Source organism: Polyodon spathula, chromosome 39 (assembly GCF_017654505.1).
Source record: "Polyodon spathula isolate WHYD16114869_AA chromosome 39, ASM1765450v1, whole genome shotgun sequence".
NCBI classification, from domain to species: Eukaryota; Metazoa; Chordata; class Actinopteri; order Acipenseriformes; family Polyodontidae; genus Polyodon; species Polyodon spathula.
The window spans coordinates 740,625-761,447 of NC_054572.1; the positions used below are offsets into that span (position 1 = coordinate 740,625).

Sequence of the window (20,823 nt, forward strand, 5' to 3'; positions counted from 1 at the left end):
AATACTTTAATTTGATGCACAGTGGAAGACTGATTTGCCCTCCACTGTGGTAAGGTCCACACTGCTCAGAGCCACAGTGATGGTCAGATATTGTATTATATGTAAGGCAGTAGTACATGTCCATTGATCCCTCAAAGGAGACTGTACAGTGGTATTGTCTGAAAAGGAGAGTGCTGTCAGAGAGATTTAGTCCAAGTGTTTTGCTGCTTCAGTGGGGCTCATCTTTGTATTCATGTTGTCTTAACATTTTTTTTTTAAATAGAAAATCCACGTTAAGCCATGTGCTACAAACAATACCAGCCTCATAGTCTTTGCCCCAGTCATCGAGGTCCACGCTTCTGAATGTATTCCTGTCACGGCTCAGCTCCTGTCCAGGGATTTCTTGGGGATTTTCTCAGTTCGCCTTGTGAGTGCAGTCGAGCGAATCTTGCCAATTCTACTTATCCTGGGGCTATAGGGCTGAGCCTGCTGAAGAGAAAAAAATGTTTTTTTAAGTAAACCCTGAAATCATTATTTAACTGATTTAAAGGGAGCTGTCAAATCCATTCGCTTAGCAGTATTCTCACTCAAAAGTCCTCCGTTGTTTTGCTGTTGACTCTTTTTTCAAAGAAATTTCAGTTTGATTCAGGTCCAGTTATCCTGCTACAGGTTAACATGACTTGATGTGCTGCAGGCAGTGTAGAGAGCGACTGTTTATGGGGTCTGGTTAAATAGGCAACAGGGGTTCATCTTTAGTTTAGGGATCTGCTATAAGAGGTTATATTCAATCTATAAATATGTTATGAAATATGCAGTCAACTTATTACAAATAACATTGAATTATAATACACTTTTGAAACCTTTCTTTTGCTGTAATGAGGCTTTTCCTGGTGCCAAACTGCTAACGTACGCGCGCACACACAAACACGCGCGCACGCACGCAAGCACACACACACACACCTCAATCTTATGAGGTCATAAACAGAGGGAACTTTGAGGATCATATGGTATAAGTTGTTACATTATTTATTGTACGTTTTTTGTTGTTATTTCAACTAACCTCCTTTCTGGCTATTTCAATTACAAGATGACAGTATTTTACCACAACGTCCCTTGTTATTTTAAACTGTGCCAAGTAATCTGGTTTCCGAGCCTCTCTCTCACACTTGTCCTCGTTCGTTACTTTAGAATATGAATCACTGGAAGGACATTGCTAGAGTTGTTGTGTTTGTGTACACTTTGTTGGTATGTTTAAAAAAAAAAAAAAAAAAACCAGACTAATACAAATACAAAGTCAGTGAAACAAAACCAACAAGTTATAAAAGAAACCGCATCCTGGCAAAGCCGAAGGAAGAGGGTCCAAACCCAGCTTTCAACACAGAACACAATGAGGCGCATCTCACCACAGATTAAAACAAAGTGGAATCCATGAAGAAACGAAAGAAACGAATAGCGTTCTCAAGCACTGTTTCAGGCTCTGGCATTGTATTTCACGCTGGTTAATTCCTTATGCATACATAGATACAGTTATTCTTTGATTAAATAATAATAATTTACAAACAAACTTACACTGTCTCTTTAACAATGTAGATTCCTCCATCTCGAGACAATGGCTGTGTTGCTTTAACCTGAAATTGGGACAAAATGAATATATTCTTAGGGTTATTGCTGTACAGCATTATCCCCACCGACCAGAAAAACACACACACACACACACGCACACACACGCACACACACGCACACACACAAACACACACACACACACACACACACACACACACACACGCACGCACACACACACACACACACACAGATGTATATATGTGAGAAAATAAATGCTATATTACTTTTCATCTTGTTCTTGTTTGTGTAGCCTTGCCTGAAGTTCCTGCAGAATAACACAAATAAATGAATCCAATCAATGTTGTACATTCCAACCTTCCTATAAAAATCACCGGGCCACACCGGAAAAGGTTACTGGGTTTTTGGTGTTGCACCTTTCGTAGATCCTGTGGAAAATGCCACGTCCACATTTAAAGATGGCTCCAGATGGAAACTGAATTGCCATATGGGAATGATTTGGGATATTGGTAAGCCAGCTTTTTAACGGCCAGTCTTGTAAATACATCTATGATTCAGAATTCATGCAATATATAGATAGATCGATATTATCCATACTGGGTCCTGACCCAGTAAACTTTTCTATAACAATAACATGTGATTATTGCTGGTAATACAGCAAGTGTAAATAGAAGCGTGTATAAAACCTGTTTGACTGGGCTGTTTGGAGTGCTTTGTGGTGTGATTGGGGATCAATGTTAAGATACAAGTAAGTGAATATACTAGTTAGATTAAAATGTATTAAATAAATAGCATCACAAGTTCAACCAGTTCAAACTGAACTGTAGCTGCTGCAGCCCTTAGCAGTAGCTGTACTGATAATTCTAAACAGACTTAAAAGCAGAATGTTAAGCCTGGCCAGGAATTACCTGGCAATGTGTCTCAATGGTTTTGTACAGCTTTACTTTATAACCTAGTAAAACGGAACTGTCTATCTGATTAACAGCTAATGAGGTAAAGTTTTACACTGTGTGGTATTTTGTATTAATGATGGCTAGGACTTTTGCTGTTCATTACACTGCTGGAATCCATAGCCCAGGTCAGACTTTTAAACAATAAGGAATCCTAAACAGTTTGTTCTGGAAGCCTTGGGTACATTTTAATTAGTTTCTTGTTTTTATTTATTTATTTTTTTAGTAAACTGTTAACAGGAGGCAACTGGGGCAACGCATGACGTTAGCTCCCTATTGAACAACATGACAAAGATATGGGTCATAATACAAAGTTTTCAAAAGAAATACGGTTAGATTTAGGGTTAGGGATGGGGTTATATCATCCAAATAAAGAAGATAACCGCTTTCACGCTGTATATAAATGCTTCAGACACTATAGTAGTAAGTGCATGAGTCTTTGTCTATATTACCTTTTTCTGTATGAAGCAGTAGATTGCGCAAATGCCCAGCAGACCTCCGCACACAGCTGCAGATATGAAAAGCTGCTTGTAAGGGTTTTGTGTCTCATACTGGGATTCCTTCTCGGACTGCCTCCCTCCCCTCGGACCATCTGAAGGTTGGATCTCTCCTTCACCGTGTCCCAGGATTTTGGATCCATAACCTGCAGGAAGACTTGAGAGGTCAAGGATATCCTGCAAGAGGGTCTTTGTAATTGTAAAAGTAAATGGTTAAATCTGAGGGCTGAGAGACTCCTAGACAGTTCTGCCACCAGTACAGTTCTTCCTCCTATGCAGATTTAATAAAAGCACGTACAGGCTAATGATTTTGCACTGGGGTGATCTTCCACTGAGGCTGATCTCCCGCTCCCCAGTGATGTCGTCTTTGAAATCTATTGCTTTTATTATAGGTATGATTCAGAGCCCAATGGAAAGACACGACCTTGGCATAGTGTTAATGTAGAGTAACTTCTTTGGAAACTCTTAGTTCTGGGTTCAAACACAGAGGCAGTACTGTCTTGGAGGCTCTGTAGATAATATTAATTCACAAAAAGAAAACACTTTTGGTTTTGGTTCCATGCCGACTCATTATGTGTGTTAGTTGTTTTTACAGCAAGCTTAGAAACAGGAGGCAGTGGTTGGGGTTTGTGAGGCAGTGAGGCATAGTGGTTAGGGCTGAAGTACTGGGATGCATTACCCGATTCATTGCGTGAGTGCTGAGCATGCCACTTGACAAACTTTTAGTCTTGTTTCAGATTTAATATTTGGAGTGCAGACACTGGAAGCTGTGCGATTCATTTCATAAAAGTGGCAAGGATTGTGTTGCTCTAGTAAAAGATACACTACCTGTGTTGATATTTTCATTGTCATGAATCCTGATATGTGTTTTTCTGTGAAGCAGAACAGATGAAGAAGACTCATCTGCAGCATCATCTGTGAAACCAAGGGGCTCAATGGGAACAGGAGTCCAATCTCTATGTAACTCGCTTTCTGAACTATCAAAAGATCCATCTACTCTAGGATCTACTGATCTCTTGGCTCTAGGAGAGATAGCTGAGCTTTCAGTGGGAGTAGTGCTGTCATAAGGAGGGATGAAGGTGATCAGGTGGTCCATGGATCTTTTTGTGGAAGGCGTAAAGCGTTTTTTCAACGGGGCAGTTAGAAGTTCTTGACCAGACAGGGCCTGGTCAGTAGTTTGACTGTGCACTAAAGATTTGCTAAAAGGTTTTGCTGTTTGAGAACCTGGAGAACTTTGGGATACATCACCTTGGGCCTCAGAGCTTGTAGGAGTATACTCAGATGTAGGTGAACCAGTATTATCTTCATCTTGTGGAGATATATTAGGTATACTAGTAAAGGAAGGAGAAGTAGGATTCTTCTCGCTGCTGGTTTGGAAATTATTTATCGAAGCCCCAGAAGTAGTGTCTGTATCAATCGTCCTGTGTCTGTAGGATCTTGTCGTGCCAGGGTTTGCCGATGGGATACCCCATCCTTCTCTAGCGCTGGGGCTGCCTGTCTTGGGTGGTGGCAGCTCAGTGGAGTAGGGAGTGTTTGGTATGTCAACGGTGGGGTTTGGAAGGTTCTTCCAAAAGTTGATGGCTGTCGTGGAAGCCGACTTAGCAGCACTGCCACCTACAGCTGGGCAAGAGCACTGATATGCGGTCGTACCTACAGGAAATTTGAACAAAGGAATGTTGTAATCTACCATAGTTTCTGACTGGGTGATTGAATTTTGGGTGATAAATGATTTGGAACACAAGGGGAGAGGAGAGAGGAGGAAATTAAAGGCCAGTCTAGGACACAGTAATTTTAGGATTTGGATTATTCCAGGAATGAACAGGGATATTACGCAACTACGATAATTTCAACATGTTATTTTCCACATCTGCCAAATGGACATCAAAAGCGTGTTACGTGAGGGATAAAGTGCTGGTAGTGGTGGAGTTTTCATTTTGGTTTTCTTTGTGTTTTATTGACAGATTTCTGAGGATTTACTTAAAGGTTTGTTTGTTTTCTGACCATAATGTTGTATAACTCAATTTAATTTAGTTTATTAAGGGAGCCGTAATCTAATTTCTGACAACTATATCAAAACTTTTAAGTTCTCAGACTAACAAGCCAAAAAAATAAATAAACAAACTGAATAACAGCTGACTGGAGGGTATTTTAATTACAGTTTTGGACATATTCCCAAGAAATGCCAGAAAGCTTTTAAACCAAAGTTTAGCAAAGGCTCAACAAGGAAGTGTATCAAAAATAAAAATTAAAACCGTGTTCTTGATGTGGCAGCTTACCTGTGGGCAGGGTTCCCTCGGTTGTTAGTTCTGCGACATCCTGTGCATACTGGTCAGCACAACTCCAGTTTATTGGCCTGCTGTTTTCTGTCAGCAGCTCCATGTAGAAAGACATGACTTTCCGAATGTGACCTAACACAGCTGCAGGAGAGCCTGCATAGGCCTTCACAAACTTCTCTGGGTCGTCCTTTAAGATTGCACAATAAAAATACAACATGAATACAAACTGACTAACTGACCAACTAACACAAACTAACCATAGCCATGTTTTACAGGGGAAGCCTTAAACACCGAATGCAATGGGCAGACAATGTGTTTCTGAAATAGAACAAACAGTGCCCCCATTTCCACTGTACAGACTTCTTTGCAAATAATGCTATAATCCCAGCAGTCAGATATGTAAATGTGTATTACTGTGCCCAAAGTATTGCACTCTAGAGTGTGGGCACAATGAACATCCACTGATAATTCCATTACTCTTCATCTGAATGGCAGAAAGGATCTGTGATATTTATCATTTCAGACAATGGTGCTGCATTTCATGATGACCTGGGCTTGCATGAATTTCCTACATGCAATTCACATAAAAAAAAAAAAAATACCCAGATGAAAAACTAAAGTTTAAGGCTAAGGACAAGGGAGTTTGGAGCGGAGTATTCAGTTAATAGGTAACACTTTACATTGTCTCTAATTACTGTGTATTTACATCGTAGTTACTTAGTAAAGACATGTGTTCTTATACTATTACAATGTTATTATGAATAATTACAAGGTACATCTTTTTTGAATGTTATAACTCTAACCCTAACCCTAACTCTAAAACTAACCCAAACCTTTTCTGCTACAATTGTGTACTTACACATATCATGCAAAAGATGTTCACATTAAGTACACTGTAACTATTCATAATAACACTGTACAGGTTACTAAGTAACTACGATGTAAATACACTGTAGTTAGAGACACTTAGTGTGACCAGTTAATACTCACCGTTATTTTCAAGTCTAATTTTGCATTTGTTTTTACTGAAAGACTCAGGCTTTGGATCTTTTACACATGCTTTGGATCTTTTACACATGCTTTGGATCTTTTACACATACTTTGGATCTTTTACACATGCTTTGGATCTTTTACACATGCTTTGGATCTTTTACACATGCTTTGGATCTTTTACACATGCTTTGGATCTTTTACACATGCTTTGGATCTTTTACACATGCTTTGGATCTTTTACACATGCTTTGGATCTTTTACACATGCTTTGGATCTTTTACACATGCTTTGGATCTTTTACACATGCTTTGGATCTTTTACACATGCTTTGGAACTTTTCCTGAAGTCATTAGTATGCATGGGCATCAACTGAATAATTAGTTGCGTTCACGTCTATCGTTTCATCTTCTTTATTGAATTCAAAGCTCAGATAAAAAAAAACGGAGTTCAATACCAAGAAGTTAAAAGCATATGCGTTTGACTGCAAAGTGGGTCAGCTCCTTATTCAATAAAACAGATTCAATTACAGACATGAGAAAACGTTGTTGAAAACGCAATTCCTATTTGAAGTGCAAAAAATACAAAGTGATATTCAAGCATGAAAAGCAAACACACTGTACATACCTCCATACTCACATTGACTTCGAGAATGCATTTAGTCCTGTAGATATTTTTCACCAGTGTTTTTAACTCGTCCACATATTTAAAATTGACCGAACTCTTGTGATAATTGAAGTGTTTGGTCAGAACGTCCAGGACTTTGGGGAAGGCAGCTTTGACGTAGCAGGTTTTGCTCTGAAGCAGGTCGGAAACAAACATATTAAAAAAAAGATCAACCTAACTAGGCAAACGTATTGAAAGGAAGGCCAGTGATAACATGAAAAGACATGTGCCGGAAAGCCTGTCTGAATTCCTTTTTAATGCTTCTTGTTAGTACTGCACAGCTTATATAAAGAGATGGAATTAGTCAAATGTTAGAATGCATGTACTGTATTATGGAATTGCTAAATGGAAAGTCAAACAATACTAGTATATACATGTCAGATATGTCTTATTTCTTGTACTGTTCAATAACTAATATAGTTGTTCTTTGTATATTATGCTACAGTTTCACTGGTTTTCAATATATTATTTAAATGCACAGTGATGGCAAAATATGATGTAATATAAAATGTTATATTTAAATAGAAGACTAGATAAGTCGTTTTAAATAAGTACCATGCATGTGTGGAGCATTATACTGTGCATATATGGAAGTGCAGAATTGTGCATAAATGAAACACACATACCAAAGATCCTTGATCTATAAACTTATACTCGATTGAACAGCCATTTTCAAGTTGGTTTACAATCTATAAAGTTAAAAGGGGAAAAAAGAAAAAAAGTGTGTTTAATTGGTCAGTCGATCCCAGTCAACGAATGCCAAAGACTGCAGTAGAGCAGACCTATTTGTAGTGCTGGTAAGCAGACAGGGTATTAATGCATCATTATAACACAGATGTCGAACAGCAGAAGCTTCAGATATAGAAACGCTTAATCTGTTAATGAATAACCTATTGTAAGATTTGAGCTGACATAACCATTTTACACTTCTCACAACCACTGTACAGCTAGCTACCCTAACCCTAACCCTAACCCTAACCCTAACCCCTCCCCACATTGCTTTTGTTTCCTTTCTGTTTTTCTTAACGTGTATTTGTAACTTTACCCTGCAGGTGCATAATGAATGAATGAACTCCCTAAACTTAGCACATTCTCCAATTTAATTAACTTTCCATTTTCCTTATTCAGTTTCTACTACATTACTCCTTTTTGTTCATAATTACATCAACTCATGCAATTAGTTCATGGAAATTTCCCATGCATTAATCTTTAAACCCTGAACTCGGTAGCATTAGTTTTGTTTTATGCATCAAACAAAACATCTGAATGCAGAGTGCATGTACTGCCTGATAACTGATCAAAAGAGCTGTGTCTCGGGTTACTGAACTATTACCACAGCCATCTAGCAGATATTGCCCACTGGCTATTACTGTTGTATTATAATAAGTATCATGGGGTAGATCATTTACGCACTGTATTAAAATGATAAGGAACATTGGCGTGGTTAAGTTATGACTTACTGAATTAAGTCAATCATTGACGTTACAGTAGTGTTGTTGAAACACATCTTGCTCTGAAATGACATTCTACTTCATATCACATGTCATAGAAATGTCTTACCGGTAGTTTGAATTTAGCAAAAGAGTGCTTCATGCATATTTAAGAATATTCTAAAAAATATGCCAAAAAAGTGCTTTGTGTTTGAATTTTTTAACAAAATGTGTCTACATCTTAAGCAAAATTCTTACCAAGTACTCACCCATAGCTATAAAACCCTAACGGCAGGCCCTATATCCAGTATTACTGAAAGAAGACACTAAGAAAGGATTGTAGTTTGTTGTAGAATTGTATGTTTTAAATGGACGCAGTAGTTAACAAACCTGTTCCCTTTTAAGTACTGTGCTCACACAATTTACAGCACAAGTGCAGTTCAAACCCAAAACCCACTCTGGGAACCACAGCACCTTTTCTTCCATATCTTTTTTTTTTTTTTTCTGGCACCACCAGCTGTCCCGTCTTTTGGTGTGTGTTTGTTGATTTACTTATTCGTCATTCTAAAAGATGCTTCTACACACAGAGAGAGTTCACTGCCCTCAACATTTGACTTGCTTCAAGTCCAAACATCCTATTGCCCTATAAAAATTTGCAATTGCCTTCTTTACAGAAATAGCGTGAGAAAGTACATGATGTGAATGTATGGTAATAGTGTCTGGTAAACGGACAGAAACACAGCTTAATATTTGAAAGTGGAAAATCATATCCACTACACCCTATTTGTCAAGGCTTTTGTGCAGTCTATCCCATTGTGTGTTAAAGGAAGACATGCCAGCTGAAATGTTACCAACTAGATTGACTTCAGACTCTTTTAAATGACCTCTCGCTTTACTTCTTTCTATTTTTAATAGATTACGATGATATATCCTGTTACAGCTCGGGCAAAACATGATTTTTTAAAAGAAAAAAAAAAGATTTCCTGTTGCTACTTTGAAACATCGCAGCATGTTCCCTTTTCATCTAGAATCGTGTTTTAATTTCCATGATCAGATTTATAGACAACAAGATAATGCGTTTCATATGGCTCTCATTTGGAGACAAAAAATGATAGTCGAATAATACAATATAGAACATTTGCACAACAGATTTAAAGTTCTGCAATCTGAACGTTTCTAAATCAAGAATGCAGTACATCAAACAAACAGCATCCATCGTTTTTGCTGGTCATGGAAAAAGCTTTTGATCCATGACAGACAATTGGGTGGAATAAACAAAACCAGATAACATCAAGCACCAGCACGTGATTGAATGACATTATTGAATTAAATGACTGTCTATAAACGCACACAACTAATGCCTTCACCAGAGAGTAGAAGCCTCAGTTATTGCACCTTTAAGCACACACAAATCAGTCAGGAACATTCAGAATGGCTTAAACTCCCACCAGAATGATCAGCATTCCTGCTGTACTTCAGAGCCTAACACAGACAGGGTCGGTGAGCCTGTGAATGTCAGTGTGATGATGGGTGTGCGAGTCAGTGATGAATAGTATCTGAGGAGAGCAAGTCTAGCAGCAGGACAAAAGTTATTCATTTTCGGAGATCAAGTAAGTTTACCATCAAAACGGTTTTACTGACCCCTCATTGTCTACTTGTAACACCATTCATACAAACCTAGCACAGGAAACTGGCTGCGTTCTCTTGAAGGCTAATAATAGGGAAGCAGTCACTGCAATAAAACTATATTGCTGTAATACAGCAGATTGTCTCATAAAACTTGCAGTATCCAGCTTGTTGAGTGTATAATAGCCTCTGTTATTTCATCTTTTTGTGTGGTATTTAAAACATCAGAAGGCGATTGCAGACTCAAGTGAATGAAGACTCATAGACCAGTCTCTTAGGCTTCATTTACATTTGTCATGTTTTTTTCAGTACGTAGCATTGGAAAGTTTCCAGCATGGTCTGTTAATGTGCCTGGATCACTCAGATTTCACATCCGCTTACCCTTGTTAGGTGATCCTGAGCTGTTCTACTGAGCATAGCTGTGAATAGCGGGTTAGGAAGAAAAACCAACTGGTCAGGAGTGTAGGTGAAAAGTCCCCACACTGAGTTCTCACCTCCAGGGCTTAGTGGCTTGGTAACATGTGTTGCTTAGGTTGAGCAGGTGAAAAGAAAAAGGATTTGCTCGACTGGGGAACTGTTAATCTTCAGTCCTTCAGATCCGTAAGTGGGCGATATGGACCGGAGTGAGCAACTGGCAAGAGACACGCACAGTTTAATGCGGGAGTCGTTTTTGGAATCTCTTTCGAGATTAGTAAAAATTGAAAGCGCATAAATTTCATTTTGGACACAGAATCACACTTCCCTTTCCCTGCACTTTCGCTGCAGATGAGATGCTAAGTCTCAGTTGGGCTGACTGATAGCAAGGGTTATTAAAACTCAACTCCTGCATCCTGCATGACCTGAACAGGATTCAATATTTATTGGCTTACAAGAATGTAAGCCATATCTCTAAATTTCTTACCTTTGAATTTAACAAACAAACAAGAAGCAACTTGAGTCAAATAGTAAGATGAAGAAAAACAAATGGAATCATAATGCCCCTCCATAAACTGGGTTACCCACACTTGATAAACTACTGATATTTCAAATAAGCAATGAAAACTTTTGAAATAGCAGTAATGAAAAGCATGCCACAGAGTGTCCTGTTTAGTGATATAAAGGACACATTTAGATCAACTGACTTTTTGTCAAAACATACGTCTAATTTTATAATTAATTTTCGTTTTAGTGCTTGAATATTCCCGTTACAGTCCGCCCTATTCATGGAATTCTATTTGGTTCGATAGCTCATCGTAGGAACATCGAGATCTACAGATCTTCAATCTGCTCATCCAGTCTAGTTGTGACATCATAGATGCCGAAGTGCGCAAAGAACACAGATAATTTGCTGGCTGTTGTGAGAACATGGCTCAGAAACAAACCGTAAAAACAAAAGCTGGCCCTTCAGGACAGCAATTCACCAAAGAACAAGTCTCAGAAATGCCTTTTGAGAAGTCAGAAAGTCATAATTATGACAACTGATTGCCATGCGGGACCTGCACCATGCCTCTGTGAAACGCAGGAGAGTGTTTTTTGACTAAGAATTATGAACTGTTTAAAGCCTGCATGCTCTTTTATTGAAATCCAAATAAAAGAACAGCAGTATATGCCAAGACAGCACTAATATGATTGTTAGGGCAGCCTGTGGACTGTAACATGACCTGGCATGTTCTCTTCACACTCCTTCCCTGGTCTAAGAAAACTCAGGTTGTTTTTCAAGCAGGAGACCCGCCCGGTAATGATGCACATCGCTGGTGTAAACCCTTGGCCTACAGGACCCATACCAGTCAAGAACGACAGGAACTTATTGAGGAGTAAAGAATAAATAAGGAAACTAATAAAACGGAATGGCCTTCAGAGGGCAAGAGAGCAAATACGACAGGGTTACATCAGCTGCGTCTGCTACCCACTTCTCTGGCTCTGTCTTGTTGGTGGGGATGGCGGGTCACTGGATCAGCTGTTCTGCCAACACGGGCAGCTTCAGAGGAGGATGTCATGGGTAAAATGTTGTCTTACTATGAAAAGCATGGCCATCTTTGAAGATGCAGCAATACAAATCATCCAAGATTCAGGAATTGTGCGAGGAGCTCCAGTACCTCATGAAGATGGAAGATTAAGAAATTGCTAAAAAATGTAAATGTGATATAAATGCACTTATTCTTTACACCCTGTCTCTTGACAATGCTTGGTGAATCTACAGTCTGATAAAGGTCAGTCACTGCATGCATAACCTGCAGCTCACCATGTTGTACTATGGATGACTGTGTTTCTTCAGTATTGAGTGATTGATTCTGGGGCCTGTTTTACAAAGCACTGCTAGCAATTAGCAGGCTGATAACTAGCAAACTATCTTATTTTTATTTGTTTAAATTCTAAGCTAGAAAGATAAAGTTTAGTAGAATTTCTCTCAGCCAGGATAAATGTGTTATCCTGTTCCTATGAAAGTGAATTGGATTTAGCAGACTGCTACCTAGAACTGCTTTGTGAAGCTTGCCTCAGGATCGCTAGCTGATTGCCTTACCAGAGTGTTGACGATTTGGATATGGTCATTCGTCACAGAGTGTTTGCATGGACCAGGGACATCCCCAGAGGCCAGGTGGAAACATAGGAGGACCAAAAAGCACAGCTGCCTAGCCTGAAACCAAACAAATAAAAGAGCAGGATGAGGGACCAACGTTTCAACAAATCTTTCTTCATTTTAGTTATGAAAGTTATGATTTCTAAGGTAAAACTATAAGAAACAAAGTCAGATGGACACATATTTTGGCACGTGCCTTCTTTAGTGTACCACCTACAGTTTTACCTTTCAGACTGAGCATTCTAAAGTTACAGTTTATACCTCAGTTATTATTAGGGATGAAAGTGACATGCAACAGCAGAACATGCCCTCAAGCACTATGCAATCAACCATATTTCACCCGATTACATATCGTAAGAAGGTGAAATCGTCTGTGCAAACAGAATCCCACTAACATCAAGACAACATGCAAAATGCATGTAGCCACATGTAGGCTGGCACTGCAGCATATCAACTGGATTATATCCTGTTTGGGCTGGTTGCACACCCACAACCATTCTCCCTTCGTTAATCGCATTGTCGTGGGTACTGTAGCGTGTCATTCAATACGCACAGCATTAGGAAATCAAAAACAGTTTGCTGTGCTTGTTGCTATGTCCCATAATCAACACTGAAGTTGAGGAGGAACGGGGAGCAATTCTGACAACTATGCAAACCCATCTTGGAGGAGATAGCTGCTGCTGGTTTCTTGCATTTCAAATGACTGCTCCCATAAGGGACTTAATTGTTTTACAGGGCTGAATGATTCTGTTAATGATGTTAATGGGTTGGAAACGTTGCTAAGTAAACTGTGGGTAACCACATGTCTTAGTTTAGAATGCTACCAACAGTAGTGAGCTCCTGTAATGATCTAGTCTATATATTGCAAAATACTTTTAAAGCGTTTCTTTGTTTGATACATTCTTATCTTACAGTGTACTGGTGCTCAGTAAATACAAGTCACAAAATGTACCACACAGCCGGATGTATTGTTCGTGGGTAAGGTACTTCACTTCGTTCCTAAGGTTCGTTGCTAAGGTACTTCACTTTAGGAAAGCTGCATTTCCTTTGTGCAAAACGATTTACAGTACAGAAAGGGATTCACTTCCCTCACAGTAAAAACAAAATATTGTTCAAAGACAATGAAGGCATCAATGATGACTGACAGATAGCCATGCATTCCACACTTAATCCTACAGTATATGCAGCCGTTATACTTTTCCATACAAATAGCCCTATGTGGTAATCCATTGCTTTTAGTTCAACTCGTCCATTTCCACTGCAAGTAAATAGTTCTGTATCTTCTGCGCTGTACCATACTGCAGACTGTGTGAGTCGTTGTAATATCAGCAGCCTGTCACAATTACAAAAGACAAAGCTTTGCCCAGCCTCCCGCAAACTCGTTTCAGTCTTTCCAGGATTACATTACCTGTGTCACTTGTAAATGTGTTCCAGCAAAGGGCATGCTTCGAGGCAAGGTTTATTTATTTATTTATTTTTATAGTTAACATGCATCTTTTCTTTCATATGTGAGAAAGTACCCATTTAGTGTCTAAACTAGAATTAAGGTCAAAAACTCTCCCTACAGTTGAAGCAACACGTGGGGCTTTGCAACGCTATATTTTTCAGAACCCTACTTAATCTTTAACATTGCATTTCAACAATATACAGGTATAAATCTGTATGCTAGGGGCACGCAGACAGTTGACAGGTCTGGAAGGGGGTTCGTGACAATGCAAAGTCTGGGAACAGCTGAGCTAGATAATACAGTTCTGAGATAAAACATAACATCTATGTAAAACTGTTGCCATGTCAATATAAACAACGTTAATACGTACAGCTGACCCTGGCTCTAATGGTCTAAGAGTGTCATTTGTGCGACAAAGTGCCATTAGTTTTTCATCAGTGAAGTCTAGTGGATATATTTTGTAGTGCTGGGATGTACACAGGATTTTCATGCTCGGATATTTAATCATACTTTAAATATTCTGATATTTGTATGTTTTCAAAAAGTAAGTGTTTATATTTTGCTCAGAACGCAGGCAGAGGGTGCACAGCAGCACGTGGCGGAGTAAAGAACGCGTTGTGTAGGAGTTACTTTACCCATTGAATTAACTGTAAAACAAATCATGCAAAATAACGTTGTTTTGTTTATTCCCCAAATAAATAGTACACCAAGTTTTTTTTTTTTTTTTTTTTTTTTTTTTTTTTTAATTCCTTGCCATTGCGGTTTCTTCACAGTAACCCGTGATCATAGACACGTTTTCATAAAGTAATATAAAACGAGGTTTACTTTTTTGTAGGTGAACAAGCAAACGAAAACTGCAATTGAACTTTAAATGACTCAAACAAAACAAATGTGGAAATGGCGTTGTAAATTGAAGGGGGGAAAACTCGGCATTCTGGTTCTAGTTTATTACATTCCACATAACAGAAAGTTACAACTATAGATATGATACTAAGATAGTTCCAGATAAGTGAGCTGCGTGCTTACCTTGGCTTTGCACAAAGCGTGAGCTGCTTTCAGTTTGTTCATCTGGCTTGCCGATGCAGATAGAGAATAGCAAAGTCCACAGTTTGATGCATTGGAGCAGGTTTCTTTTATCCTATATTTCACCCCCCCTCTTGTTGTTGTTGTTGTTTGCTGTACTTGTTATTGTCCCAGTACAGAGCTGACAAGAGGGTATCTGTGCTCTGACCTGTCTCTCTTTTCACTTTCTGACTGTGCCAGATGCCTTGCTGTGCTCTGTACTGCCAACGTGAGCCTGAGCTTTATAAGACCTCCTTCTTCACTCATGTGGTTTACAGGAAATTACTTTTCTGGCTCAGCTTCAAGTTTTGTGATTTCGGCTACCAGGATTTAGCAACTAAACTTTTGTTTGGTTTTTTTTTTTTTTTTTTTTTTTTTTTTTTTTGCAATTGTTTTGTTTTTCTTAATTGATTTAATTATGTGTAGCTTTAAAAAAATATATTTAGTACCTATGCAACGTTTTATTGCACTTCTGAAACCTAACATCCACCTGTCTGTCTGCCTGTCTGTGTCTGTGTCTGTCTGTGTCTGGGGGTCTGATGTCTGTATCTGTGTCTGTCTGTGTCTGTGTCTGTCCCTCTGTCTGTACCTGTGTCTGTGTCTGTATCTGTGCCTGTGTCTGTGCCTGTGCCTGTGTCTTGTCTGTCTGTCTGTCTGTCTGACAACAAGGACAATACAGCACAGGGATGTAGGCAGTCCCTATTAAAGCTAGCAGCACTAGAGAATGCAGCCCCCTGTCTCTCTGACTGGGAAGGCACACCACGTAATGGTCTTACTTGAAAGCTGATCCCCTGCCATACAGTCAACAGAGCAGGTACAGCTCCGATAGCTTCAGGGCTAAACTCAGATTTGTACCTGACTGTAAAAAGCAAGAATTTATATAGACATAATTTGTGGCCTCAGCATTATGGTTCTTGGGTGAGCGATGAGGTTCAATCTTCTAAAAGTTTGGAAACGTTTTTATCAACTGACTTTTGGTGCTGATGTATTATACATGCCTGCACGTACAACTGGAGGAAGATCTATCTAAGTATATAGTTGTATATTGAACGGGCCAATTCAAATTCAATCATGGAATTAGCAGAAACTCACCACTCAAAACAGGTGCGAAGAATCACAAATAAAATGAAGGAAATTGCAGAGAAGGTTGTCCGTAAAGTTAGACAGCACACTGTACCAGGCAAAACTCTACCGGCACTGTGAAAAGATCACTTAATAAAGTGTCTAGGTATGAAAAATCAACCAGTGCATTTAATTCCCTAACCTAAACAAATGGTATTGGCCTGAAGAGTTTCTTTTATCTGTAGCTGCAGTCTGATAGATACTCACTGAAAATGAGCAGTCAAGCTGTACCTCAGTAGACAGCTGAACAACAAACAGGACAGACCAACTCTCTCAGGGAAGGAATCCTAGAAAGTATTCTGTGTTTCAAATATGAACACATTTTTTGTTTCTGCCTCTTTCAACCTCTTTTTAAAGTTAGAAAGATTTTAATGTGTAGCAAGACGAATCAGTTATTCTGTAGGATGCGTTATGGTTACCTTTTAACTGACTCTATTAAAACAGCAGCCTGGAGACAGAATGGAAAGTGCCTGAGCCAGAAAACACTGTTTGTTGTCAATCTTGCTATGTTTCAGAAAGCTGCTGTAAAGCTAACATTGCATCAAAGAAACAACCAAAAAAAATAAATAAATAAAAACATGCTTTAAACATCACAATCTGCAGCATCTGAATGTGTCAAGTCGCAGCGAGATAAGATACCCTGATTAACCTTGATAAGCACTTCTATATGCATGTTTCTTACCTACTGTGTCGTTTGCATAACAGCTTTCTTGCAGGTCTTGTATAATTTTTCACAGGGCTTTTTATGACCCTAAGTATTGAAGTCCTGGTGAAGCTTTCGGAGTTCCCTCAGGGAATGCGTGCTGATTCCTGAAACACTGGAATTGCCTGCCGGAGCTCAATGAAGTAACATTGTATCTACAATGTTGCAGTGCTTGTGATGCCCACTGGCTGCTATTTCAGTCCATTCCAGTGCAGGACCTTGATAAGATCAAGTGTCACTTTCTGGAGAAGGGCATGGTGCCTGTCACATTTCATGCAGCTGTTTTTAACATCCTTACTCTCTCCAATTATTACAATCAGTCTAAAGCAAAATAATATGGCAATATCAACATCTTTGAGACAATTGGCAAACAACTTTAATTAATTGTAAATACAGCCTGATATTAAAGAAACTGGTTAGGTGTCTGTTAAAGAGGCCTTATCAAACCTTGGACAATCTGAAGGGGACAACATAGTCTGAGCTTGAAATATAAAAAAACAGATAGTGATCATAGTGAAAAGATCCACTATTGTATGTCAATTAGTACACAGTCTGTTAGGCATACTGCTGCCAATGTGGTTTATGGACAGCCATGCTAAAATAACCAGTCTCTTCTCCTCATCCGGTTTTCTGATTATTATACATATGTTTTGGATAAGTATTCTATATATGAGGTTTGCACACATGTTCTCATGCATAATAAGAATGCTTTAAGTTATGAGAACAGTAATAGTGGTCAACAATTATAAACCCATATCTTTGTAGTTTAATGGGATCTGAACATGTGCAAATGTATTGCCACCATGGAAAGCAGCAAAGCATTGCAAAGTCCTGTAGGCTATGGAGAATGCAAGGTAAAATACCCTAAAAGAGGTTTCCACTAGTAAAAGGGTAGCAAAGTGGAACAAAACATAGGGAAAGCATGGTAAAGCACAGCTACTAGTTGTAAAGCCCTGAGAGGTATGGTAAAACATTTCATTTTTATTTTTAAACATGGTAAACAGTGGTAAGCTATGGTAGATATATAATACAACCATGGAAAAACATTATTGCACAAGCTAACTGTGGTAAACTTTTGAAACCAAAAAAAAAACCAAAACATTTATCAAATATTATAAATTGGAAATTTACCACAATAAATATGGTTTTATCCATAAACAGTGGTGCATCTACCTCAGTGCCTCTGCTTTCCAAGCAGACAATTGTACAGAGAATGTGTGGGCTCTGTGGGGGAGAGGGCTGTGGGCAAGGTAAAGCTTATCACTCTTACTGTGACAAGGGGTAACGAGGAAACCACTGGCATGCTGTGGTCATCCTGGGAATGGCTGACACCCCATGTGTCACAAAGACGAGCTGACAAGCTTCCAGGTTGAGATTGGTGCCTCTCATTGTGGCTTCCCACAACATCCTTCCTGTTTCCGTCCACAGCAGGGTCTCACAAACACTCTAGAACTGCAGCGTCATCGAACACTGGGCTTGTACCAAGTTGTACTGTCCTTGCTGCAGGTCTCTGCTGCTGCTGTTTACCGTTTAGTTTTCTTTTTATATATATAACAAAGTGTTATAATGTAGGCACTTTATATGGGCTAAATAATTGATAAAATGCGAACAGCAGTAACCGCTAAGTATAGTATAGTCTCCTTATCTCTACAGCACGATAACCCTTTGATTACTTGTTTAACTGCCCCATAACTAAAAGTGCAATTTCATTGCATTTCTTTCTTTATGTATTTATTTTTGTCTGCCCTTGGTTTTGTGGTTTTTTCAGTGATTGGGGGAAATCCAAACAGATCCTGGAGAATAAGTTGGTTTTCGTACGATATACAGTTAGAATTCATTAAGACATAGAATAACTAAAAAGCTGAGCTGCTAAACTTCTAATTCCATTTAAACTTTTTAAAAAAGATTTTAGCTCCAGCTCAAAGTTTGGTGTTACTTTTTCTATTAAGTATTGTTTAGGTGCTGTGATGGTTGATTTTTTATTTTATAAAACAGTGCTGATGAAAATTTGTTTCTGCTTCAGTGTAATATGATTCATTCATGATCTCAAAGGAGTTACTCAAGTCGACGAAGGGGAGAAGGCTTATTTACCACCAGCTTGAATATTTACTAGATTAACACATCCCTAGCAGGGGAACTTGGAAGCTCACAGTGTCTATGTGAGTCTGGCAGGAAGGGGCATTAAAAATGGAAAATCCCATTCTAGTATGTAATTTCCATGGTGCTCTGAGCTCCTGAGCTGTTGTTCTGAGTGCAGACACACCTACAAAGTTCTGAGTTCTTTTTCTTTATCTTCTTAGTATTACAAAGTGCTGCCCTGTATATAAAGATATAGCTGAGACCCATAGTTACAAGCCTGTGATATGGTGTTCCACATTGTAGCAAGAATGAAAGTGCATGTGTAACGGCAGTATGGGCTCAATGGGAGCCTGCACCATGCTGCTAATAACAGGCTCCTGGCATTAAGGTCTGCCTCATAGAGGGGAGCAGTGTATTATTATTATTATAATCAGAAAGCTCTAGGAAATTCAGTCGGCATTGCCACACAGTAGAGGGTTGAGGAAAAGTGTGTTCAAAAACTGAACTGCAAAGCTGTAACCACAAGCCACCAACCACCCAGGGATACTGTGCAGGGATTTTCTGATTGTGTTGCCTTCTCCCTGTTGCAGCTTGACCTTTATCAGTAGGATCAGATCGCAATCATACACCCACACCATTTTTGGCAACAGCTCATGATCTAAATTAGTACCACTGAAATGATCACATTTACTGTGGGCGAGACTTTCTGTAGGAGCAGGAAAGAATGGAGGGAAATGGAAATCAGTCTCGGGATATGAATGACCCTTCATCACTGAACTCTCACAGTCAGCCTACATTTCATTAAAGGTAACAATGCTCATGAGAAGTAAAACAGCTGCGTTGCTGTGAATCAGCTCTAACCACTCAGTCACAGACTTTATGAGGAACCCAAATAATCTGTTAGCCCTGACTACAGTGTATATGTTTGATTGTGACCAGCCAGTAAATATCTTGGTTTCGGCCAGTGGAGTGCAGTGATTTGTGGTTTTGTGTTGCAGAAGCATGCATAAATTGTCAGTTTTATACCCTCAGAGCTACCAGCGAGTGGCAGAGAATCAGGTCTGGCGTTCCACTGACGGCCTGGAGAATGGTGATGCTGCGAGACCCATTCATTCTGATGTGCTCAACTGTAGCTGAAACATTTAGGTGTAATTGTGTAATTTGGCCTGATATGTACCTGGAGTTTGAGAGACCCTGGTTTAGGTTTTTTTAATGAATATGGTTTGATGAATTTTACTCTTCAAGAAAAATATAAGACCCTTGAGCCATATAATTCAAGCTGCAAATAAATGTATTTTCCAAAAAATGCAACACTGGCGTGTAACCCCCACCTCCCTCCACATGTGTTTAAAAGGTATCTGATTTTTTATTTTGTTTTTATAAATGTTACAGCATTTTATCAGCACCGATTTATGTATAGTCATATGATTAATAACAATATTTGTTATTTTTTTCTTAATTTCACCAACAACATTAATCAGTTATAATTAATGCGCTGTCAAAAAACTATTAATTTTAATTTCCTGTTACTGTGGATGACAGACATGTTAACAGTATTTGTTTATTTGTTTTTCTGCTGGATTTAATTAACTTGAAAGTGAAAATACATTTGGAGATTTAGTGCTCCTCTGTCGCTATCACTAAAATATTTTTCAGAAGCGTTAAAAAAAAAAAAAAATAAATAACAACGTTTAACACAACATATTAAAATATGGGAAGGAAAAATGAGAGGAGAGTGATATAGTGGGTTGGACACATGTCTGACCATTCCAGTTGATTTTGACACCATGGTTGTGGGCTGCAGATGCATAAAAGATGTTATCGCTTCTTTGGGAATTGCTTTACACAGCACATGGGG

At 38.9% G+C, this 20,823-nt stretch overlaps 1 protein-coding gene across 5 annotated transcripts; it reads right to left on the bottom strand.

Annotated features, from left to right (window-relative positions):
- Window positions 1-259: 259 nt before the first annotated feature.
- On the bottom strand, window positions 260-15,294 carry LOC121304734 (macrophage colony-stimulating factor 1-like). 5 transcript variants are annotated; one of them, XM_041236098.1, is made up of 10 exons: window positions 15,026-15,290; window positions 12,496-12,609; window positions 7,566-7,628; window positions 6,913-7,071; window positions 5,284-5,470; window positions 3,836-4,657; window positions 2,963-3,153; window positions 1,827-1,867; window positions 1,549-1,607; window positions 260-468 (listed from the first exon to the last, which is right to left on the bottom strand). In XM_041236098.1, exons 1-10 carry the CDS (start codon window positions 15,065-15,067, stop codon window positions 452-454), a joined length of 1,695 nt encoding a protein of 564 aa, XP_041092032.1. In that variant the 5' UTR covers window positions 15,068-15,290; the 3' UTR covers window positions 260-451. The 5 variants fall into 5 exon arrangements, with proteins under 5 accessions (XP_041092032.1, XP_041092033.1, XP_041092031.1 ...); XM_041236099.1 differs by having other exon boundaries at window positions 4,256-4,657; window positions 6,901-7,071; XM_041236097.1 differs by having other exon boundaries at window positions 260-465; window positions 6,901-7,071.
- Between the last annotated feature and the right edge of the window lie 5,529 nt (window positions 15,295-20,823).

Coding starts and splice junctions, on each gene's coding strand:
- LOC121304734 (XM_041236096.1), bottom strand. CDS start 15,067: ATGAACAAACTGAAAGCAGCTCACGCTTTGTGCAAAGCCAAG. Junction 7,629..12,495: donor TCCAAATCGTCAACACTCTG/GTAAGGCAATCA, acceptor TTAACTTTATAG/ATTGTAAACCAACTTGAAAA. Junction 4,658..5,283: donor CGAGGGAACCCTGCCCACAG/GTAAGCTGCCAC, acceptor AATTTCCTGTAG/GTACGACCGCATATCAGTGC.